The sequence below is a fragment of the Notothenia coriiceps genome, unplaced genomic scaffold, assembly GCF_000735185.1.
Source record: "Notothenia coriiceps isolate Sejong01 unplaced genomic scaffold, NC01 NC01_scaffold00002822, whole genome shotgun sequence".
Taxonomy (NCBI): domain Eukaryota; kingdom Metazoa; phylum Chordata; class Actinopteri; order Perciformes; family Nototheniidae; genus Notothenia; species Notothenia coriiceps.
The window spans coordinates 6,809-32,501 of NW_011335523.1; the positions used below are offsets into that span (position 1 = coordinate 6,809).

Sequence of the window (25,693 nt, forward strand, 5' to 3'; positions counted from 1 at the left end):
CTGAGTCAATCCTTCACCAAACAAAACAGGACACACATCCCTCCCTCTCCTCGTCGCTCTGCCTGCAACCACAATGTTTTTCTACTTTATCTCTCCATCTGTGTGTGTGTTTGCTAGCCTCAGCAGGAACCTGAATGGAGTGAAGCTTAATACCCCAAACTCACCCCCTTTGCTTGCCTGTTTTACCACACTCAAAAATATTTTGCATACAAATAAAGAGCACAGACTCCAATTGGATGAGTGAGCGACCACTGAAGGATAAGGCATGACGTAGTCCATTAAAACTCATCCCTGACTGTTTGCCTTCGTTGCCCTGCAGCATTGAGCTGCATACGTTGCAGCCACAGAGAGCTCTGATGGTGTGTGTGCTGCTGCTGCTTGTGAATGGCAGACAGGCCGGTGCAATGTGGAGAGGAGAGGCAGACACAAGCAGCTGTGCGTAAGTAATGCATCCTCTAGAATCTGGGTCACACTCGCACCACTTATTGTCAGTCAGTTTTATGATTTGAATGATATAGGCCTACCTGTAATTCAAGCTTTTTAGTTACAATGCTTCACTATTAGAATGAGATACAACAACAGCAAGCGTGTATGATGAAAGTTGTTCATTTTTTTAATAAAAAATGAACAAATTCTTTATAAAATTATGCTTGGCAAGAGGCACATTGGCTATAATAAAATACCATATAATAATACAAAATAAAAAGATGACAAAGATGAAAAGGCCTGTTAAATACAACAATTACACAATTATAAAAATAAAATGAAAAGGAAATGCATAAAACAATTGTATTAGTCCCAATTAGCCTTAAAAAGGTGCAGGCCTAAGGTTTTACACACATTCATTCACACTCAGAAACGTTTTTGTCCCCAATCTTAATCTGTTTTTTAAAATATGTTATCCTCTTTTTTTGTGTTGCTTTGCCTGTGCCACCGTGCACCGTAACGACGTAGCGTTACGTTACTCCCGCACCGGCGGCGTGTCCACGCATTAACCGCGCGCGGTGTCATTCTTGAACACGCAGTCAGGTGTCGCGCTTCTATCACGCTACCGGCGACGCCCGCCCCGGCGTTTCTTTTTCTCCCCATGTTCACGTCGACACGGGCTTCACACAGTTTTATTTATTTATCTTTTTTCCCCTCATGTGTGTATGACATGTGAACGGATGACTTCAATCGCGTGTGTGTGTGTGTGTGGGCGTGGAGGGAAATGTCAACGTGAGAGGAGGAGAAGCCTGGAGCTGAATCCAGTGTGTAGCTAGAGGATAATATATGTGGAGGAAATACAACTTCAACGCTTCAAAACGCGTGTGATATATCAGAGGAACTAAGTTGTGAACCGTCGCTGTGTGCAGTTAGCTGGGCTCGGGATATTTTAAGAGCTGGAGGTCATTTCCTTTAGCTTTCCAAGACGAAGACGCTCAGCCTCCCTTCCTGGATGTGAAGCAAAGCAGACAGCGACGTTTAAACATCTTAAGACCACCGGACCAACATTTTTGGTAAGTTTGCTTTGTCTGTATGTATAAAACAACTTATTGTGGACTCTGACTGGCGGTTAGCTGCGGTGACATGTATCCCACATCCGGGTTTCACCGGCTAACGAAGCACTGCCACCGGGTGGGCTTCACCATGCCTCGATGTGAGTTTTGGGCTACCAACAGTAACTGCCATGCATCATATCGACCCAGGCAGAGATGTGCATTTTGTCTGCACCGTGTGACACCTCTGGTCTCTGCAGGCCAGCTAAAGATAAAGCGTGATGATTACATTACCTGACACGAGAGATACATATTCGACTACTGATATGTTATCTCAGTAGTTTCATTACAGAGTTCCTCCCGGCGTGCTGCCCGGTGTGAGGAGGCCCTGGTTAGATATGGACACAACTAGAGCACCACGATGCAAATGCTACATGGCAGTGCTTCACACAGAATTATCGATACTATAACAGTCTGAGAGTGCAAGCACATCCAACCTCTGTGGATGGAGGATGCTGCAGCAGCCCCCCATGCAAGCATGCATGTCGCCATGGGGTGTGGTTGGCACACCGGACAGGCAGACAGGCTCTCAGCAGCACTCTACCCTATAATCTCCCATTTGACAGCTCATTAGATGCTGTCCACATCGCATTAACCCACCCCCAACATTCCCATTATATCCTTTTAGCACATTAGTCCACTGCCATGCATGTTCTGTGCCCATCTCTGCTGTGTTTACCAGCGGGGTCTGACTGTCATAACAGCTCTACTGCTCCAGAGGCTCGTAAATCTGCCCCAGTGGACAGCCGACATGTGTTGCACACTCACTTCTGTTTGATCAGCCTGCTCTGCCCATGCTGTAAAAACTATGGTGCATGCTGTTTTCATTTGATGTGTTGTAATAACTGATCCGCATGCAAGCACTGGAACACAACTCTAATTATTATGATCCCGGTCTACTTCATCTTATCTATTATGCCAGGCTGCTCTAGGTGTAATATTATGGATGCTGACATTCCCCGGGAACCCTGTTAGCATCATAGTTTCTCCCTCTTTTCCCCTCACCCCTGACTTTAGCCACCCTCCTCTGCTTACCTTAATTCATCCTACTTATTCTTTCTTCATTCATTATCCTACCTCTCCCTCATTCCCCTCCTTTCCAGAATGTTAAGTAACCGTCTGCTCACAGGATAATCCCTGTGGACCATACCCACATGTGCATACCCATCTCATTGCTTCACTAAACCCTTCCTTGAAGACACAGGGTAGTTCATCCTATATTCTTAATGCAAAGAGTGGGAGATATGTCTGTACTTTGCCTTCCTGTTGAGGGGGTGAATATAGTAACGAGCCAGTACTGATTAATGTGCTGTGCAGTCAGAGAGAGAGAGAGAGAGAGAGAGAAGTAAGGTTAATCACATTACAGACTGCACTCATGTCTTTCTGAGGGAGGAGAGTCCACCCCTGCTAACATAAGAAGAACATATGAACCCATACATGCACAAAGATAATCTTGCACAGGCTAAAAACACAGCTCCAGTAGTAAATGATGATCAAATCGACATTATAAATCTAAACCTCGAACAATAACACAAACAATAGCCTAACTGAGTCGGTGGCATGCATGAGCGTGGCCGAGACACAGAGCGAGATAGGCTTGTTGTTTATGTTTGGGTTGACTTGTCATCGAGGTCAGTAACTTGCAGTCATTCTGCTGGCATAGCAGTTTGTGGGTCATATGCTCCACTAGTGCTGCACTTGCTATGGTTACTCTGCCTCTCATCTTTCCAGTGTCTTTGGAGGATCACTAGACTGCTAAGTGTGTCTTAATGGGTTTGTGTGTCTGTGTTGTGGAGTGATGTCTGGAGTGTGGCCAGATCTGTTCTGATAGTCGACACTGCTGATGCTTACATGACTGCAATAGGGATGTATGTGTATTGTGTCTGTATATAAGCCTATGAGGCATTGTGACCAATGTACAGCATATACACAGGAGTTGATCTCAGTCGGACACACCCTCTCTGTAGATTTGTAACCTCGATGAAAAAGCATTGAGTCTTTGTTTCAGCTCTTTTATGGCTTTATTGGGCCTCCATGTCTCGCTGAAGTCTAGTTAATGTTTGACAACATGTGAGTGTGTGGTCTGTCTAGCTTCGAGGAGGTCCATCTGCTAGTGTGTAATAGGATTGGGACCATTGCAAAGTTGTCTAGTGTCTACACTAAATGTAAGTAACACTAATAGTAAGGATCTAAGGGCCCTGTTAGCTCACCTGTCTATCTTATGTACTATCAGAAGAACAAAAAGAAACACCTGTGCAGTTTATAGGCTAACATCGTTATAAATGACCCATAAAGAACTGCTGTTAAAGAACAAAGTTGGACTGTATCAACAAAAAAAATGACATACATGTAATACAAATATATGAAACTAAATGTCATATTAGAAGTTGTGTTTCTTAAAAATGTCAAGTTTTATTCATTTTATTTAAGTAGCTTGTAAAAGACCACCTACTCATCCATGAGTTTTTTGTACAATGTGTATGTTAATCATTCATTGATCAAATTGCACATCTCTTTGCAGGCTGGATTTGTATGAAGTCACCAATGCCAATACTCAATCCTCCGCTTCTGACTTGTTTCAAACAGATCACATTAATAATATGAACTCAATAGAAATACAGAAACCGGCAGTGAATAGAAGACATCCTGGCTTTCCAAACAGAAAGCAAAGGTAGCAACAAAGATTAGGTGGAATATTGTGGACAAAGAAATAGTAGGCATTTTGATAAACTATTATCCTTTAAGGTAATCTTCAAGTAGAGTTGCCAAAAATGTGACTTGCTGACCTACTGTAGAACCCATTCTTATGCTCTGTCCACGCTGAAGGACACATCTTGTCGCTGACCTTATACTCATTGAAACAGAACTTAGCTCAAAGGTGAAACTTCCCAGCAGCTGCAGGATTTCTACATCACTTCTTTTCTTGCAGTCAACATCAAGTTATTTAGCGCCATTGTTTGTTGAACTTGATGTGTTAGGATTCACTCATTGTACTTGAATAGGCCTTTAAGGTGCCTTTTTTGTTACTTTATTATTCAGTTGATCTTTTAATCTTTTAAAAATGTTTGGCATTTGATTGAATTGATGAGTCATAGTAATGTTATTTAGCTGTATGTGGAGGATTACTCTTTCTCTTGGTCATCAGTTTTGTCTGTTGAAAGATTTTAGTTTTAAACATTTTGCCTTGTTCGTACAATGTAAGCTGGGTAACTGTTTATGTACCAGAGCTAATAAAGGGTCTGTGCTAGCTTGTGTTTGTCTTTGTGAACATTAAAGGTGCCTTTTAGCTTCTTGGTGCTCCTATAAAAAGTTCCAGTTTCCCCTATAAAACTCTCTGTTTGGTTCTGGCTGCCAGCTTGGGAACACTTGGCTTCAGGGGGCTTTGTGGGAACTGTATGTGGTTGTCAACTTACATAATATACAGTGGAGGAAATAAGCATTTCATTTTGTAAGTTTACCTACGCCAGAATTATTGTTGGTTGCATGGGGATCAAATACTTATTTCCCACAGTTAAATGAACGTCGGTGTGTGGCGCAGTGGGTTGTGTGTATGTGTTTGAATGTAGGTGTTCGGATCAGGTGGTCACAGGTTCAAACCCCACTGCAGTCAGCATGTCGTTGTGTCCCTGAGACACTTCACCCCAAATTGCTCCTGTGGGGATTGTCCACAGTATTGAGTATGTAAGTTGCTTTGGATAAAAGAGTCAAGTAACAATATCCACAAGTAACATGCAATGTTAATGTAATGTATCTTTTATATAATGTCAATTTCTGGATTATCTTTTTGATATTCATACTTTCACTGTTAAAATAAACCTACCATTAAAATGATAGACTGTTCATTTCTTTGTAAGTGGATAAATCTGGACTCGTACCAAAGTGAAAAATGTCCTATACATTATTGATAAGGGGTTATGTTCTGATTTAAGAAGAGGTTATCAGTATACTAGTTCTGACCGAAAGTATATAAAGATGAATATGAATAAAATGTACATGCATCACTTCCTATTTCTGCTCAGGATCAGTGTTACAAGAAAAACCAGTAAAACTGTCTCTCAGCTCGAGGTCACACCTGGTCTCTGATAATGGCACAGGCATGCATACACATGTACAAATCAGTGGCAGGGTGGAAAGTTTACAGAAACATTTCTTCATTCTTCTAAATCAAGTATGCAGATTCCAGTACACATTGTTGTGAGACAAGTCTATTCAGTTCCTGTAAAAAACAAAAAAGATATGTTTGTGAGTAATGTGAATGGATGTACTGAGGTTTTTTGTGAAAAGATGTCAGCTGTATCTGTCCCGAGTTGTTCTGTGTAAGAGACCGGAGGAGTGTGTGCTTGGGTCAGTGCGTTCTGTGTGTGAATAGCCTCTCTCTCTCTCTCTCTGTGAATGAGAGGGAGATCACTGATGGCCTCAGCTCGGTAACATCCCGATGCCAGCAAGTGGGGGAGGAGGGTGAGAGAGGAGAGGGGGGAGATGGTGGTATTCTCTTCCACTTTGCCCATGCTCTTTCTCCACTCCGTCTCTCTTCCATCCTGTCTCTTATCCGCTCCCATCCCCACTGTTTCTCAGCGTCTGACTGTGTGTGCCTTGTAAGAATCCATGTGGAAGAAAGCGCCTCCAGCATCAATGCATTTCTGACTCTCAGTCAACCTCGGCTCTGAGATTGAACCAGATAACCAAACCATGTGCGTGTGTACGTGTTTTAAAAAAAAATGCAGCCAATAAACGATCGCGTGTGTCGCTGTGTGTTTCAAATCCTTCTTCCCATCAATCCTTTTTCTACGGGAGTTTCTGAGAGCAAGAGTTGCCTTGGTTACTATTGCTGACATCTGTGAATGAACGTTTGGTGATGTGTGTGTAGAAAAAGATGGAGGCGCCTGCCTGCGGTCTTAATGCTTGAGGTCCCTCATCGTTGCATTATTTATTTAATAGACGGCAGAATGAACTAGAATGTTATTGGGCTACATTTCAATTCTGGAAGAGATTAGAGGAGTCCACCTTCAGCTCAGTGTATGCGTGTTATTGTAGCCACAAATCCATAACTAAATATGCCAGAAATACACCTGCTTACACAACTAGAAGGAAGGATGATCATCCATTCAAATCCTTATGTATTTATCTCGGTTTGTGTCATTCATCTCTTTCTTCAAGCTTATCCAATTCATAACAATGATATTGTGATTGGTTTCATATTAAAGCTGAAACTGTTAGTTGAAAAAAAAGATTATTATAAACATTGTCTTTTGTCACATTCTAAAATTGAAAGGATTTGTTTTGGTTTAGAATATGGCTATAAACCCAAACATTCTTTCTGGAATATCCAAGGAAAGGAAAGGGTGGAAACAAATCTTGCAATTGTATTACACTGATGGATAAAGTGGAAATATCAAATATCAGTCATCTCTTTGGACCAGATGCATGTCTAAGAGACGAGACAAACTCAAACAGATCTCTGCGTTGAATTGCAATTTGTTTTAATGGTGTGAAGACAACAGAAAAGACAGACTCCAAGAAGATTACTATTAAACTCTATTAAGTACAGACTGCCAGTATTCACGGAGGTAAACTATTAAAGCAGTGCTGATGTGTTTTGTGATAATCAGTCTGTTCTGCAGGGGGTTAAGTGGACTATAGTGAGACTAAAGCAGCTCTTTAATCTGCACAGTATGTGTGCAGGTCCTGAACCGAGTGTAGGATATCTGGAAAAACGAATCATCAAGGTAAAGGATTAATTTACAAGTGTACTAATAGAGATGTGTTAGGGAGCTGTGAGAGGCAGAGGGACCATAACTCTGGTGGTCAGACACTCTTTCATGCACTATGGGGCTTCTAACTACAGCCCAGGGATTGGTATAGGATGGTGATAAATGGCTTTTTGGATGTTGGAGACAAGAGTGTGACAGAGGAGAGAGAGTAAACGTTAGTCCCAAAAATAGTCTGTTTCCCCCTGGCTGCAGTGTGTCATGTGGCTTTGGTCCAGTGCTTTGTGCAGAGTCGTTTGGTGTAACCCAGTCTGACTCATTCCTTTTCTTTTTGCTTCTGTTTCTCTGTCTCTCTCTAATAGAAACTCGGCAACCTCCAGCCATGATGTAGACTTGACAACCGTATTATGATGATGATGATGATGCAGGGCCGCGCACGGAGGCGGAGCAGCGACTGACTCTCCTTCCTTTCGCTACACCCGGTACTCTATGTCTGTCCTGATTTGGCAGCTAGAGTGCTATGTCCTCGAACACACACCCCGTAGCCCCGCCCTTTAAAAAGGGAAGGAAGTCCGAGGTGATGACCGACTCGGTGCCGACCACCAACGAGGAACTCAAGAGTAAACTCATGGACAGCCAGATGGAGCTGCAGCAGGAGCGCAACAAGGTGAGGCCAAAGAGGAGGCCTTATGTGGGAAAGGATATGAGAGAGGGAGTCCCCTTAAACCATCTCACTAGAAGAAGAGGAAGGAAAGGGGAGCTGATATAACATTTGTGTTAATTAATACTTCTTTACGCAGGCTTGCTGTCACAAAGTTTTTTCAAAGCAGCTAATACTCACTGCAAGCACACACAATAATTAACATGTTAAGTAGAAGCTGTAATAAATAATGACTCCAAGTATGAGCTAATACATATATTTATTTGTTGGAATGAACTCCCCATTGACATCAGGATATAATTATTAACAAAGCACTTATATACTAATAAAGGACTGGCTTATCTAAAGCCAGTTGAGTAGCACTTGAAATGTTTGGCTCTATGAAACCTGATGTACTTATGATTCTGTTTTCTTCTAGTTTGTATCTTCTTGGTCGAATGCACTTATTGTAAGTCGCTTTGGATAAAAGCGTCAGCTAAATGCAATGTAATGTTATTTGCATATGTTGTGTTTTTACCAGATGTTATGGTTTTAGGTGTCTCATTAATAATGAAGTACAACCAGCACTTTAGTTTGTTCAGTGGGTTACTCAATCTTTTAAAAGCTGTCAGGGTGGTTTGCGGCTCCTTTTATCTTCTGATCGACACAAACAGGACCTCTCTGCTCTCTGTGCCCTTCTTTGCATCGGTCCTTTTTATGGGAGAATAGAAAAGAAAATGTTATTAATATTGCACATTTCATAACACGTAATCCATCATTCCTTTTGTTATAGAAAATAAAGCACAAAGGTTTAAATGAAGTTATCATGATGCTAAGGGCAAATGAATGAATACACCAATTAACTGCCTGTAAATTGTTTAATAATGACCTGTTGATTGAATTCAAATGGCAGAATGTGTTTCTCCACCAGATATGTAAGCTGCGTGAGCGACTTCAGGAGCAGCGGCAGGCTCGGGAGCTTGAGCAGCACAAACATGCTGTGGCGCTCACTGACCTGCGCGCAAAGCTCCATGAAGAGAAGATACGGGAAAACACGGCCGCCCGTGAGACCCTGGTGCGGCAGCATGATTTTGAGCTGGCCCGGGCCATCAAGATCCGGGAAGCTGAGGCGCAGAGGCTCCAGGGGCTCGTGAACGCCCTGAGAGATGGAGCTGCTGACAAGCTAAAGAATGCTCTCCTGGCAGAGGCTCGGGAGGAGGCCAGGAGAGCCTTCGATGGGGAGAGGATAAAGCTGCAGCAGGAGGTGGGTCGCAGGATAAGCTTGAGGTGAAGGAAATGCAGTAACCATTTTATTTTTGTTAGGAGTGCAGCGAGATACCACTACAAGTATTAGGTATAATATATTTAAATAATTTGATCGCTTTCAAGATATATTGCTGTAAAAATCAGCTGGAGGTGGAAAAGAGGTGGTGGCATTTTACAGAATGTAATGCTTCCATTCACATGATGGGTCTAGAATGAAGCACACTAAATAATTACTCTTATGGTATTGAAACAACTTTGGTACTGGTATCATAACTTCTTTAACAATACACATCCCTGATTAACCCTAATGCTGCTCTCAAACCCCATCTTGTGTACTCTGCTTCTCAAAAGTAGAGCTCAGATTAATGTGGATCTGCAGCAATGCCATTAGATGAACCGCAACATATTAAAAGCACTTCAGCTGTCAAGTGTTAAGTGTTGGGAAGATGGGGGTGATTCATTGTGTAGATTGGATATTTTTTGAGGGCGTTGTTTGTTCTTTGATGAAGATGAAAGAATGTTTGTGGAAGTTGCTATTATTGTGTGTGTGTGTGTATTGGGGCTCTATAAACGTCTTTAAATCTGCTGCTGAAAAACAGGAAGTGGGGTGGAAAAGATTGTTCCCAAGCTATTGTTTCGTTGTATCCTTTCCATACAAACAGGCTATCTATCAGTACAAATGACTAATAGGATAGGATGTGTTTTTATGAATGTGAGAGTGTCACTCTCTTTGGTGTTTTGGATTTCTGTGTGATAATATTATTGGTTGTGTGTGTTATTTTTTTAGATCCAGGAGCAGAAGACAGCCAGGAAGCAGGCTGACGAGGCTCTCGCTAATGCTCTGCAGGCCGATAAAGCCAAAGCAGGAGATCTCCGCACGGCCTACCAACAGCACCAGGATGAGGTGCACCGCATCAAACGGGACTGTGAGAGAGACATCCGCAGACTGGTGAGACCTCATGCTGCTGGGAAAGACACACAACACTGTCTCATCTCAATCTGACATGGACACTTGCTAAGTCTTTACATGGACCATAAATAAAAACAATACAACAGATAATTTAAGTTATTAGAAATTATTTCATCTTTTTAACTGATTTTTACCTTGGTACGCCAGTTGGCATATTTGTATTTACAATATCAACATGACAAAATAGGCCACATTGACTCTTTAACACAAAACAGCTAATGAGCCTCTGGACTGTGTGGTTGTTACTTAAAGGGGACCTATCATGCAAAATGCTCTTTTGTACGTCTTTTATACATGAATATGTGTCCCCGGTGTGTCAGGGAACTCACCAAGTGTCAGAAAACACAACCCTCTCTCTTTTCCTCCATACCCAAATCTCTAAAAACGGGGCTGCAACAGAGCTGATTATTATTTGAATTTTTCTGACGTCAGAAAAGGGGTGCTCCGCCTATATGGGCAACTCTCCACCTATCAGGGGAATGAGAGACCCCTCTAAAACGCTGGAGACGCTGTAGTACATATGCCAGGCCTGTAAGTGGAACTGTAGTCTGCCTCAAAAGCAGAATCAGCCCTTGCAAAAACAGGGCCGGAAAAGAGCAAATAGAGCGAAATGAGGCATGGCTAAAATGCATGATCTGTTTGGTATTTTGAAAAAAAAATGTACAGACATGTTTTATATAGGTATGGCCCTATAATACTACAATATATGTTTCAAATAGAGCATGATAGGTCCACTTTAATAATATATTATTGTCAGTGATCGGGCAAAAAAGTAAACCCATTGAACTTCCACAACTGTCATCCCGTTACTTTGTTGTTATATCCTTATGACAGAAGTATCTGAATTGAAACAACCAAAACTGTACTCACTCAGCTGTTTATGAAAAATAAATGTTAAGGGCCTTTAACATTCAATACCATATGATAGCTTCCCCTTTGAGCTTCCGTTCGACTGTCCTGTTATGTCCAGTGTCACAACACAGTGCAGCAATAAATAACAAAAACAAATATTTACACTGCTTCATAATCCATCTTTCAGTATTCCCATGATAGGTTAGCCTTTAAAAAACCAGCAGCTTATATTTGTATAGCTCTCATCTGACTCAACCACATTTGAATATCACCTGGAGTTCGTCACACTCCAGCATCTGTTTCCCTGCTTCTGAACTTTATCTCACTGAAATTGCATGAAGGTTAAAGGCTAATAGCTGTATTGTCTGCCTAAGCCCATTTCCTCATGTGGTGCTTATCTGCAAAGACAAACGTCTGTATACCTGCTGCAGTTACTCATTAACTCACTGATATACAGTAGGGCTACATCAGGCATTTTTGTTATTAAAGAAATGTCTGAGCAGACTGAATATTATTTGGAATCAGAGTAGTCACAGGGTAAAAATGGCTCATTGATGGAGAGCAGGCAGTGCCGAATATTCCAGTGTTAGAAGAAGGGAAGTAGAAGTGGGAACATTTGTCAGCTTCATGAATTAATAACATCCTTAGCTCTACATTAAAAGTTAAAACACTGTCCCTCCTGTTCGCCTGCTCTCTGCCAGCTGTGCATACAGCTTGTACACTGAGGGCGTACACAGTTAGTGAAAACATCATCATTTTTCATTTGTTTTCTGCAACATTATCTTAGAAATATCTGTGTTGATGTTTTGTGGACATTTTCACTATTGATGTAGGCTGTAACTGGACTTGAATGTGAAACTGTCTTACTCACTCCCTTTCTCTACCACCATGTTCCTATCCATCCCTCTTGTAGATGGATGAGTTGAAGTCGAAGGACCGAGTGATGGGTGCTCTGGAGAGAGAGCTGGGGGTGCAGGCCGGCTACACCCAGAAGCTGCAGCTGCAGAAAGACGCTCTGGACGAGCAGCTGGGTCATGTACGAGAGGCCGAGAGATACAACCACGGCAGCCCCAAGAGAGAGCTGATGCCTGGGCTGGGGGACAACTCAGACCTGCTCATCAACCAGGTACACACATGCATCTGTACATCTGTGCATGGATGTATTCATATTATGGGTATTAAATGTGCACATTCTTTACATGCATCAGTCTAAAATAGAGACATTCAAGTTATGTCACAGTATTTGATAAACAGAATTTCTCTCTGCGACTGATTGAGTTATTCTTTAACTAGTGAGGTAGGGAGCATTTTTCAAATATAAACTGTACATTTTTTATCCAAAGAATTGAAATATTTTAGAAGGGTAACAAAACCTTTTACATTGCCATTGAAATGCATTTAAATAAAGAAAAGGACCCTAGCTTTAGATTGGTTTTCGGGATCACCTGCAGGTACCCTGGCAAAAAAGTGTGATTCCTGATTTAAACTTGTTATAGAACTCTAAAGAATTACAAAAAAGGAAACAAAAGTACAAACAAATGTACTGGTTACGTTATTGTTGTTTTGTCAGGTATATGTCATGGTTTACACATTCCACCATTGCAATTAAAAGAAAACTCACAAACAAGTGACAAGGAAGAAACATTAATTAGATGTTATTTCTAGATTTGCAACTATATTGCATATCTGTACATTAGGCCACACCTTCACATACCCATATGTTCTAGAGATGCATATACTTGTAATGCATATAAGTTTCTCAATGAAATGGTATCTCATCCTTCATCCCATCACCTCCTCTTTTCCATCCATTTGATTACCTGTCTGCCTGCATGCATGTACTCCCTTTTTTAGTTTGTGTCTTCCTCCTCCTCTCCTCTCCCCCCTGCTCCCCAGGAAGTGGAGGAGCGCGACATGAGGAGATTCCAGTTGAAGATTGCAGAGCTCCACTCGGTCATCCGGAAGCTGGAGGACAGAAATGCACTGCTGGCAGACGAGAGGAATGAACTAGTGAGAAAAACACACATGTAAACAAATGTGTAGAGTGGTTGTAGGGGATGCAAATAGGCAAACATACATTGTTACACTTACGACTACAGGTATACATACATAAATAAACATATATGCTTCTATTTGAAGATTTTCAAAACATAGCCTTACGACCTTGATCTTGCCTCTCTTGCTTAAACTGGAAATTCCTTGTCACTAGAAGACTTAAGTTCACATTGTTCCCTTCCCTGTTTCCTTCCTGTGTTCAGTTAAAGCGCATGCGAGAGGCCGAGAGCCAGATGAAGCCCCTGTTTGAGAAAAACAAGCGGCTTTCCAAGAAGAATGACGACCTCCTGCAAACGCTGCAACGCATGGAGGAGAAACTGAAAAACCTGAGCCGAGTCAATGCTGAGATGGTGAGAGAGAAGCATCACGTCTATGTTTTAATACAAATACTCCATGTCTGTCTATTAATCCAAAGGTATAACAAATACAATAGCATACATCTTGGTTTAAATCTGTTGAGGAAGAGGGATTGTGTTACTTTGAGTGTCCCTGTGAATATCATCAATAAGGAAGAGGGCCCCCTACTGGCTATTTACAGGAGGAGCATGGGACTATTTTCTGTAGAACCATCTTTTTGCTTCTCTCTTCTGCCCCCCTCAGAAGGAAAAAGCCGCAGCCTCTCGGCCCCCCCCACAGCAACAATGCATTCAGTCCCAGCTGAAGCGGCCAAGCTCGCTGACAGACCTGAGCCATGCCCACGAGGAACAGGAAGTGGAGTTCCTCAAGCTGCAGGTTTCTGAGCAAAGTGGCATCATTGACGAGCTCACGCAGGTCAGGAATTTACTCCAAAAACGGACAGAAATCAATAAATTAACCATCTAATTGTTTTTAATGGTGTTACTGTTTTTACTCAAATAACAAATCCCTAACTTGTGTTTCTAAAATGTGCACTGTTATCTCACAACTTTCTGAAAACAAATCAAAGATTGTTCTCAAATGTGATAGGGCCGGGCGGTTTGACGACATGCTGTCAGTTAATTGGAGTTTGTCTCCTGTCAGGCATTCAGCCGTCACATTATAAGAGCACTAGCCAGTCCTCATTTATATCCCAGTGGATTATATTTTCACATGGGCAGTGTTGTGTTTGGTGGAATGCATTATTTCTTTAGGAATAAATGCACATTATCTCAAATTCAGCAAAAAATCTTGTCTTCCCCTTTCTCATAACAAACACTTTAACCACCATGCTTTATTGCTATGATAATGTTCAGGGCTTAACAATAAGGATTGCTTGATTGCCTGCGGTCGGTAAAATAGCCACATCTTGCTTGTAAATCTAGACGATCTAGGCCAGTTGTAAAACATAATAAACACGTTGTTTTTTCCGTAGCTGATGATGGAAGCAGTTGAGAAGAGAGGCCTCTCTCTTCCTTCTTGTCTCTGTTACAAATGTGCTTTTTGGGTTGGGAACTAGAAAGACAATTATGGCTTTTATGACATGTTTTGTTTGTTTTTCATAAATAAAGATGAAACCAGACAATAAACTTTACACAATCACTAACTTAAAAAAAATGTAAGTAAAGATTTACTGGATGCAAGTACATTAGGAATCCTGATCAAATATGACCTCATCAACTCAATTATCTGGTCAGTTTTTCTTATTTGAATTGTCCATAAAAGGCAGGATTACAGCTGTGCGAAGCTTTTGCAGCTCATGAGTCTCGTTTGAATCTCAGATGTGAGGCTGTTCTTAACTACTGTGTGTTTGTCTTTAGGAACGTGACCGATTGGCGATGTGCAAAAAGAACAGAAGGAAACCTCTCAAACTGTCTAAAGTGAGTTTCCATACGTGTTTAAAATCCAATGGTGTAACTAAGCAACTACCTAACTAACTATCTGTCTGTTGTTGACTGATCCTTTGCTACTGCTTTTAATTGCCTTTGGTACTGCTTTTAATTGAGTGTGTGTGCATTTCTCTGTGCATGTTTGTGTTTAATTGGGCTCAGGAGACAGCATCCCTCACAGCTGGGAGCATCCAATGAGCAATCATACATCTCCTACCTGAACCAAAACCAAAAGCTAGTGCAAACGCATTTGTTTATTTCCATTTTTGCTTTATTTTATGACATTGTTGGACTGTGAATACATTTATCTTAAAGATTTGAAGCTCAATTTCTGTGCAACAGTTTGTGTCTTTTCATCTGTGCTTTTCTAGCGGGTACATAAAGAGTGAACCAGGATAACTCCGTCTAATTGGGGGAAGATAATAACTGCTGGGATGCGTGTGTTTGGGCGAATACACCAGGGCACACTTTAGAGTCTATGCTGTTGCTAGGAGGAGGAGTTGTTGGATGCATGTCAGATATCTTGTCCCACCTCTCCAGCTGGAACCAGTTTGTCACCTTGGCGAGGTAGATGCAGGGTTGGGCACAGCCGCTTGGCTCTTGGATTTGCAACTGGAAGTTTGTTGGTTTTTCTTTGAATTTAAAGCAGTAGCTGAATATCTGAGCCTGAAGACAAAACCAGAAACTGGCCTTTTCTTTTTTTCTGCAGAAGTAATTTGATGAAACCAGAAGCTTTGTCGTCTGCTTTTTCATTTTGTGTGGGAGTGCAAAGGAAAGTTCTTTTTCAGCGTTCCTTGAGGCCTTCACAGCTTTGAATAGTCCAACATATTATAGACATATTTTGGGAGAGTCTCCGTAGTTGTGTGTTGGTGTTTTTGGTCCAGTAGCAACATGACGGAGTACCTCCTCCTTATCCTCTACTTCTCGTCCTTCATTTGCCTCTGTACCCTAGTCTGCCTCTACTTCTCTGGTTGCCAGGAGATGACTTATAAACACGATGGTAAGGACGCTGTGGGGTTTGGAAGAGTTATTAGCAAGAAAGAAGAAAACAAACAGGCCAATACGTTATCTGAGTTGATTGGCCTGAGATAAAGAACAGAATGACAGTACCTGGTTTTGACAAGTGTCATAAAATATTAGTGTTTAAACTTTTAATGTCATTATTAAGACTATGTGTGGTGGATTAAAGAATTCAGTGAATTTAACATCATCTTTTTTTTTTTTCGGAAATCACGTGTGATGTAATCCTAACAAAGGTTGGATTTGTTGGCTATCGTTCTATATTTAGAAGGGTTTATTATTTTTGTAACATCCATTGTCCTCTCTCCTCTCTGCAGAGGCATGTTGTGGAGACGTATTTTGGATTTGATGAGGAGTCCGCAGACTCTGAGACCTCCTCTCTGACCTCCTACAACACAGACCTCACTGACCGCACACCTGCTACTCCAGAGGAGGATTTAGACGAGGTAAGAAATACTGTGTTTGCATTCGAATAAATAACAGAACATCAATTATGTTTTTCTGGAGTAAGACATGGGCTTACAAGTAACATGTGTGTGTGTGTGAGTGAGACCCTGTTTAAAAAAAAAAAAATCTCTAAAGCACAATCAGTAGGATTTGTTAGTTGCGGTCTGCAAACGCTCAATACAAATGTGGCCCCTCCTCCTCGGCTCAACACGGGTATGGTGCTCACCAGTGCGTGAAATTCAACCTCAGATTCACACTCGTTTTGGGATTTGCAATGCTGTGATTGCCATTTTCATAGTTTCCTCATAGTATCTCTGCCTACAACCTTGCACCTGAGGCCTGTGCGACGAAGCTGGTTCAACCTAACCTGGATATGTTTGAGTTAGCCGGTTGGCCTAATCCAAAACAAACGCACTCTCGCTAAACTGTACTACGACGCGGGTTATCAAGTGGATCGCTCAAGCCAGCCGTGTTCTATCTAGTTAGGTGCACGTTCACATGAAAGGGGTGGTATTTGGAGCATTCGACCTATCACAAACATGGAGAAGCGTACTGACAGCGCAGCGTCATACTTCCTGAATGAAAAGTCAACAATAATATTAGACAAATATGAAGAAGTAAACTTGAAACATCCATGACTTAAACACTTTATCCAGGATAAAAGCCACATAGCTGCACCTGCAAGGTGAATACAGCTGGTAAAAGAAAAAGTGTTTGAATGCGTACATTAACAGGTTTATGATATCACTGCAGTAGAAGGAAATATATGATACATTATGATGTGATATGAATGATAATGGGACACATCAACGTCTGCACTCACAGTGCTGCGGACTGTACGTAATGTTACTATGATCCGGTTACTTGTGTTATGTCAGATATTTAAGTAAGCTTTCTTCATAATAGTTTAATAGTTATAATAGTCAGATTGCTCTGAAGATGGGAGGTGATGTTCTATTCATTTTCACGTTCATACAGTCGGTGATTTTGGCCGGCCGTCTTTCCTGCAACGGCAGTTTAAACTGTATTTCCTCCGCACACTGAGCTCTTTTCGGTCAGCAGGCATGGTGCTTTCGCTGAGTTGATCTCTTATCCTGGAACCTATCCTGCTTCGGAGCACAGACTAGGTTCCAAGATAAGTCACCATGGAGATCTAGCCCGCTAAAAAGTGAACCAGCTTCGTAGTACCGGAAATCCCAGAAGTTATCTTGCTAAACGAAAATCCTGCTTCGTAGTATACCCCCCAGGTTAGCCGCTCGGCATAAGTTACCATGGAGATCTAGCCCGCTAAGAAGAGAACCAGCGTCGTCGTCCAGGCCTCTGATCTCACACATTTGTACAGATGTTTACATCCAGAAATGCAGTGGCCAGGGTTAGGTTTTGATTAGGAAGATCCCTTTTATGTATTTATATTGTCTTTTAAATTGTATTAAAGGAACATCCTACTCAGCATACTAATTTGTCTTTAATACATATATTTTTTATTTTTTTTATTAAGAGTTTTTCCAGAGAAGAGTCGGAGCTTCGTTTCCGTCAGTTGACCAGAGAGTACCAGGCTCTCCAGCGGGCCTACGCGCTCCTCCAGGAGCAGACGGGGGGGACTCTGGATGCTGAGCGGGAGGCCAGGGTTTGTATTATTTTACTCGGCTCCTTTTAGCAACAATCCAACAATACTCAAATGTTTTTCTTTGCAAAAGAAACAGATGAACATACTGTATCTGTATTTTAACAGAGATAAAAGTTCAACATACTACCAGGTGTGATAACATATTGAAATGTATGTTTTTTAGAATTACCATCTAAATGTCTGCTCATATGGGCCGTTCCCTCCCACAGACACGTGAGCAGATGCACATCGATCTCAGCAGCTGCCAGACCAAGATCCTGGACTTGGAGAAGGCCCTGGCCGAGCGGGGGCAGGTAACAAAGACGGGGGACAGGGGCTCCCTGGTCCTGCTCTCTCTGGCCCTCCTGCATGTGTTTCTGGCTGCTCTGCTCCTCGGCTGGCGCTTTGTTGACCTGGTTTTCCACAGAATCCTGTGAGGTCACTCCTGCATGCTCTATCCCCTTCCTGTTGGTTTCGTTTCTTTTGGGGATTTTCTGGGACTTTCTGGGATGTGGAGCCTGGAGAGGAAGCTTGAATCACTTTGAATCCTGTTAGCTGTGAATAGATTAATGTCGTAGAGCAGTAATGTTTTATCTGAACTGAATAGGAAAATACAATTCACATCAGTAATGCGCTGATAATAAAAACATTTTAAAATGCTATATCCTGAAATGTATTTTCAATTTAGGTTTTTAATAACTTGTTGCATTATAAAGGTTTATACATAGAGATTGTAACTTTTTTTTAACACACTTTGCTATGGTTTTGCTTTTATTATTTTAATAATTAATCATATTTGAATAATGAAAAACAATTTAATACATATGTATTTATTAGATATATTGTGTTTTACTAAGTAAGGAAAGTAATGTTTTAGTTAAACCTGATGTTGCGTTACACATAGAGTGGTCCCAATCACATCCACACCATAAGGCATATAGCTGATATAAAAACTGGTATCAGATCAGTACTCCGCATCAGCAGACCCCCAAAGCCCTGATATCAGTTTCTGTTTACATTAATTTAACTTATTAAAGGTACAAAAGTCATCATGAATCATCTTGGTGTTTAATAAGTAAGCCAAGCATTTGCATGTGTAGGAGAAAAGCCTTGGCTATTTGGACAAACCCAATAGATTCAAATTACTTCTGCCACTAAGCACCTTAATTTGCACCTATACTAAATATCATGAAGAACACTAAAATGATAATGATGCTTTCATATCACTACTATTAATTTCTTCATTTATGGTCAAGTTTTCCCTGTGTCTCTGCATGTTTCTTGCATGTTTCACTGTGGCTTGATCCAGCTGGTGATTTGATTTGCTGCTCTGCTGTTTCTCACCTCCTGTTCTTCCTGTTACTGTGAACTCTGGATGACTGTTGATGCAGCTCATTTTCCTGTTATCTCAGGATAAGTCTTTATTTCTCTGGAACAATAAATTCATGCCACTGCCACACTGTTCCTGTCTGTTTGTTGTGTTTGCACGTGTCATTTGTCGTTTCCATTACATGGTCACCTTATGGGTTTTGTTCTGGCTGATTGTGTCCTGCGGGATGCTTTCCTTCCTCTTCTCATCTTTCCCGGGTGTGTTCTTGCTGATGTTGTGTTTGGTTGTTATGGCAGGATTCAAAGTGGGTGGAGGAGAAGCAATACCTGCTCAGGACCAACCAGGAACTTCACGAGAAGGTAGTTTGCTTTAGCATATTCTAACATTTTATGCATCACTTTACTATGGCAACAAAGAAACGATTGGTATTGTTAAAAATGCTATAGTGCCTTGGTGATATATTAACATAGTATTGTATAATTAATGTAGCGATACCAAACAGTAGTTTTCATTCTTGTTTTTGCTGCCAAATCTTTTTTTTTAAATTATGATATTGTAGCTTTAGGACGTTCATTTTCGATAATGATTTGTAAAGCATGCCAAACCATTATAATTAAGATGCATGTGTGTGTCTGCAGATAAATGCGTTGCAGCAGGCGGAGTTGCGGCTGCAGGCCGAGGTTCAGGACGCCCGGGACCAGAACGAGCTGCTGGAGTTCAGAGTGCTCGAACTGGAAGTAAGAGACTGTACCATCGTCAAACTGTCACCGGGAGGCGACAACAACAATCTCAGTTCCAGATGCAAGACCTACATACAGTGACTTACCAGACAGACAGACGCACTGATCACCTATACACACTTGAGTCCTCCTCTGTATGCATTTGTGTTTTTCATTGTTTTGCATGGCAGCTGTGTTCACATACCCTCCACTTAACTGGAATATTTTTTTAATGAAAGAATGTTGTGTAAGAATTGAATAAAAATGTATTTTAAGTTCAATATTCAATCCCACCTTTGTTCATTTTGTCTCTAATTTTTGCACGTGTTTGGCATCTTTGTTTACATTTTCCATGTCCATGGATAAATAAATTCTTTGGGGAGTTTTTCTCTGCTAACTCATTTTCTTTAGAATTAAGGTTAGAACTAGAGAAGTACTGGAATAACTGACCTGCATGTCAAAATGACTATATCAGTTAATACTTAATAGCAGGTGTGTCCAAATGTAGGCCGAGTAGCATCTTTTTGAGTTTCCGCATGTTTTTTCAAACTCCCTTTTGGTTTGGTGTCGTTCGGTTTCCCATTTAAATCCATGGATTTCCACCTCCCTCATTTTGGCAGATCCTGAACCATAATTCAGTGTCATGTAAGTAAATCCGTCATTCACTCCCTTTTCACTCTCATTTACATTTAGTCATCAAAGAACACCGACATATGTTATCATGACTTGTAGGACTTTTTTAGTGTGGCTGATGTCCTGATGTTTGTTTGTGTGTGTGAGCATTAACATCATGTGTACTTCCTGTAGGAGAGGGAGCACAGATCTCCCGCCCTCAATCTCCATATGTCTGCGTTCCCTGAGAACAGCAGCAGCGCCCTGCAGAAGTACTGCCACCAGCAGGGAGTCAAGGTGATAACACACTTGCACAAACACAATGTGTGTTATATTACTACCTAACAATCCGTATACAGTACACAGTATAATCAGCTCCTCAAACCCTGTGCTGACACTCTCCCTTCCTCCACTTCCACTTTATGCAGTTCATTCCTCCAGTTTTTCTCTGACAAAATCACTGCCATTAATCTCTCCCTATCCACTGCATCTGACACACATACATCCCTCCCAACATCCACCGCCTCAATTTCTCCCCCTTCTCCCTTGACCTCCCGAGCCCTCCTCCCCACGGCCGCCTCTCCCAGTTCACTCTGGTTACCCCCCCTGAAATACTCAAACTGATCAGCTCCTCCAAACCCACAACCTGCTCGCTTGACCCTCTACCCAACCCTCTACTGAAGTCCTGCCTCCCCGTCCTCTGCCCCTACCTTGTCAACCTTTTCAACTCCTCCCTGTCCCAAGGAACCGTTCCCTCTGCCTTCAAAACTGCTGCTGTCACTCCCATCCTCAAGAAACCCGGTCTGGATCCCTCCTCCCTCAGTAATTACCGCCCCATCTCCAATCTCCCCTTTCTCTCAAAAACAATAGAACGCATCATCTCCAAACAACTCCACCACCATCTCCAAACCAACCAGCTTTTTGAACCCCTTCAGTCTGGTTTTCGTCCCCACCACAGCACAGAAACGGCACTCATCAAAGTCCTCAATNCATCTCAACCCCCCCGCAGCAACTCTATCCACCACTTAAATGAAATAAAACAAATGTTTTGTGTTATATCAGCTGTACAATTGACCAAATATATGGTGTTCTTAGTTTCCATATCTCCTGTGTTTTATGAGCGACTTTTCAAGTGTTGGCGAACGGTACAAAACATAATTAAACATGATAGTATATAAAACCATGCTCGTACAACCTATAGAAATGCAAAACGGCCTCAGTTTATACGTAATTCTGTCCTTCTGCATACCACATAATTTATAAGAATACATTTCATAACATTAACTCCACCGCCATCTCCAAACCAACCAGCTTTTTGAACCTCTTCAGTCTGGTTTTTGTCCCCACCACAGCACAGAAACGGCACTCATCAAAGTCCTCAATGACCTCCTCACCTCTGCTGACACCGGTTCCCTCAACATCCTCCTCCTCCTCGACCTGAGTGCAGCCTTCGATACCGTGAGCCACAACATCTTGCTTACCTGACTCCAGGATATCGGTATCGAAGGTACTGCACTCAGGTGGCTCTAGTCCTACCTCTCAGAGATCCCACTTCATCTCCCTCAACAACCACTCCTCTGCCACAGCTACAGTCACCCAAGGTGTTCCCCAAGGTTCAGTACTCGGCCCCCTCCTATTCATCATCTACATCCTCCCCCTTGGTCAGATTCTCCGCCATCACAACCTGGACTTTCACTGCTATGCTGACGACACACAGATCTACCTCAGCACCAAATCCCCCCACAACCCCCCTCTCACACACATGGAATCCTGTCTGACTGCAATAAAATCCTGGATGCAACACAACTTCCTCAAACTCAACAGCAATAAAACTGAACTCCTCCTTGTCAGCTCCAAATCCACCCTCAGCAAAACCCCTCACTCACCATTGATGGCACCCCTGTTTTGCCCTCCACCCAGGCATGCGACCTTGGCGTTACATTTGACCCCACCCTCTCCCTCGAGCCCCACATCCGTCACGTTGTAAAAACCTCATTTTTCCACATCCGCAATATTGCCAAACTCCGTCCCTCTCTCACCCGCCCTGCAGCTGAGCGACTCATTCACGCCTTCATCTCCTCCCGCCTTGACTATTGCAACTCACTCCTCTACGGCATCAGCACTACATCCCTCAATGGACTCCAGCGTGTCCAGAACGCAGCCGCCAGACTCACCCACAGCAAATCATGGCATCACATCACCCCGGTCCTCAAATAACTCCACTGGCTCCCCGTTTCACACCGCATCCACTACAAACTCCTGGTCCTCACTTACAAAGCCCTCCACCATCTGGCCCCCCTCTACCTCACTGACCTCCTCATCCTCTACCAACCACCCCGGTCCCTCAGATCCACCTCAGCCGGTTTGCTTTCCATCCCAAAGGCCAAACTCCGGAGCTTCGGGGATAGAGCCTTCTCTGTGGCAGCCCCGAAGCTCTGGAACTCCCTCCCCCAAGACCTCCGCGAGTCTGAGTCCCTCACCCTGTTCCAGTCCCGCCTCAAAACCCACCTCTTCAACTCTGTATCCATAAGCCCCCCCCCCCTCTCAACCAACTTCCTCCTGACTGCTTTTCTGTTTTGCTTTGTTTCTTTGTTTCTTTTTGGTTTTGTTTTGTTTGTCTACCCTCCCTCCCAAATGTAAAGCGTCTTTGGGTTCAAGAAAAGCGCTATAGAAATATCATTTATTATTATTATTACGCAAAAAAATGTTACTTCCCAAAAATGTTTATGTCCAGATCAGTATGCCAAAAATACCAGGATGTCCTACTCAAGGTCATACTGCATAAGGTCACATTATGCAGTTTGCAAGCCAGCGTGTGTTTCTGGGTATTCTGACCATGGTTGCATATAATCAAGAGGGTCAAAGTTGATAAGTAGTATACTAGATTGTATGCATACTGCAAGCAATTATACAAACTTAGTCAGAGCAACTGCGGTACATACTAAAAGTATGTAATTTGACACACATCCACAGAAAATATTAATTTTTAAGGAATACTTCATCCTCAAAGTCATCATTTTCATACAAATGCATATTATAATTTTGGAGAAGTATTTAATTTAGACTGATTTCGAACTCTCTGCAGGATGTAATCATTCCTGAGCTGATGAAGAAACTGGATATCCTGGGGGATAATGGGGTGAGTTCACACGTTGTTAGATTTTGGATTTATAAATGTAATCTCTGCTACTTTTATAATTTTGGATAACTCCTAATGTGTCTTCTGTAGAATCTCAGAAATGAAGAGCAGGTAGCGGTAATCCAAGCAGGAACAGTGATCTCACTGTGTGAAAAGGTGAGTAAAGGCCTATCAGGCATGAGGGGTTTTTACTGACACACAGTGGACACACTTTGCCATAACATTGCATTTATTTCAACAAAAAAGACACTACATTTGAGTTATTTTTAAATCTCAGAACAACAAGAACCCTATATAATACAATGATGTTAGCTTCTGTGAATGAATTCACTATGAGGCCACTACTCTTCCTCTTTCCTCCCCATACAGTGGTTGAAGCAGATCGATAGCACAGAGGCCGCCCTAACACAGAAGATGATCGACCTGGAAAATGACAAGGTGAAAAATCAATTTTCCATAAGAGTGCGCATTCGTCTAATGTTATGACTCTCTGTGAAAGCTCATGTATATGTGCATCCTAAACTTACACAGTTGTATACCATGTCCGGTCTTGTTTATTATCACATCTCATTGCAGGAGCTGTTCAGCAAGCAGAAGGGATACCTCGAGGAAGAGTTGGACTACAGGAAGCAGGCCTTGGATCAGGCTTACATGGTACGAATCCTCGAGCAGTAGGACCTGACCTTAATACAAAAGCTGCCCAAAGCCTTTTAATAAGAAAAAACACACTTATCTGTCTTAATTATAACAATTACTAAGGTTGTGCACAACGTCTAATGGTTCATGAGAAAGAGATTTAGGAATGCAGGGGGTACAACATTTTCATTCCAGCATGACATAAACACATTAAACCCCATTACATGAATTCAACATCCTCCATAAAGTTAACATTGTTGCATTGTGTTGGGATACTGCATCTTTTACCACTAAAGTCCTAATTCTGTAAAAATAAATAAACCTAAGCCCCTGAATTAGCATTTGGCTTCTTGTTTATTGGCCCAATGCCCTTATATCTTGTGAAAAGGCAGACAGTAAAGTACTCTACTACTATTATAGAAGATATGAGATATAATGCCTTATTAATATCCTGTTTATATTCTATAATATTATCAAGTTGTGCGTTGAAGTAGAAGTCTAGGCTGAATTGGTGAAATAAGATTTTACTTTTTATGTTTGCATAATTGATCCTAAAACATTCTCCCCTTCCACTGACTTATAAAGGAAAACAGACACCTACATCCCTCTCTAACCAGTTAATTTGTTCAGTTTTGGTGTTGGTTTGTGTTTATGGTCCCACTTTATATTGTGTTGCTGAACGCTCGCAGTTTTTTTACAATTTTAACTTTGCAGGAACAGTCAGGCAACTTTAGGAAACTTAGTGTAGTTTACGTTATCATGTGAATGTCAAGCCTATAAAAACCCAATATAAAGTGGAACAGTGTTCCTCACAACTGCCATGGTCACAGTGGTGTGTATGTGTGTGTGCGTGTGCCTTTGTGTGCATATGCGTTTCCGGTTGTATGCGCCCCTCCATGTGTGTGCTTGTACATTGTACAAGCACACACATGGAGGGGCGCATACAACCGGAAACGCATATGCACACAAAGGCACACGCACACACACATACACACCACTGTGACCATGGCAGTNGGAGGAGTTCAGTTTTATTGCTGTTGAGTTTGAGGAAGTTGTGTTGCATCCAGGATTTTATTGCAGTCAGACAGGATTCGGTGTGTGTGAGAGGGGGGTTGTGGGGGGATTTGGTGCTGAGGTAGATCTGTGTGTCGTCAGCATAGCAGTGAAAGTCCAGGTTGTGATGGCGGAGAATCTGACCAAGGGGGAGGATGTAGATGATGAAGAGGAGGGGGCCGAGTACTGAACCTTGGGGAACACCTTGGGTGACTGAAGCTGTAGCAGAGGAGTGGTTGTTGAGGGAGATGAAGTGGGATCTGTCGGAGAGGTAGGACTGGAGCCACCTGAGTGCAGTACCTTCGATACCGATATCCT

General features: G+C 42.1%; 1 protein-coding gene across 1 annotated transcript in view; it reads left to right on the plus strand.

Moving 5' to 3' along the window:
* The first annotated feature begins 1,039 nt into the window (after nt 1–1,039).
* Nucleotides 1,040–25,693, plus strand: part of jakmip1 (janus kinase and microtubule interacting protein 1) — a 29,380-nt gene continuing 4,726 nt past the window's right edge. Inside the window, exons 1-19 of the mRNA XM_010765891.1 lie at nt 1,040–1,499; nt 7,609–7,913; nt 8,818–9,150; nt 9,940–10,101; nt 11,888–12,100; nt 12,871–12,984; nt 13,233–13,379; nt 13,630–13,800; nt 14,745–14,804; nt 16,151–16,279; nt 17,779–17,907; nt 18,117–18,200; nt 19,513–19,575; nt 19,855–19,953; nt 20,743–20,844; nt 23,633–23,686; nt 23,777–23,842; nt 24,056–24,124; nt 24,263–24,340. Of these exons, the coding sequence (XP_010764193.1) occupies nt 7,767–7,913; nt 8,818–9,150; nt 9,940–10,101; nt 11,888–12,100; nt 12,871–12,984; nt 13,233–13,379; nt 13,630–13,800; nt 14,745–14,804; nt 16,151–16,279; nt 17,779–17,907; nt 18,117–18,200; nt 19,513–19,575; nt 19,855–19,953; nt 20,743–20,844; nt 23,633–23,686; nt 23,777–23,842; nt 24,056–24,124; nt 24,263–24,340 (2,220 nt within the window). The 5' untranslated portion in view covers nt 1,040–1,499; nt 7,609–7,766. The remainder of the gene's footprint in view (nt 1,500–7,608; nt 7,914–8,817; nt 9,151–9,939; nt 10,102–11,887; nt 12,101–12,870; nt 12,985–13,232; nt 13,380–13,629; nt 13,801–14,744; nt 14,805–16,150; nt 16,280–17,778; nt 17,908–18,116; nt 18,201–19,512; nt 19,576–19,854; nt 19,954–20,742; nt 20,845–23,632; nt 23,687–23,776; nt 23,843–24,055; nt 24,125–24,262; nt 24,341–25,693) is intronic.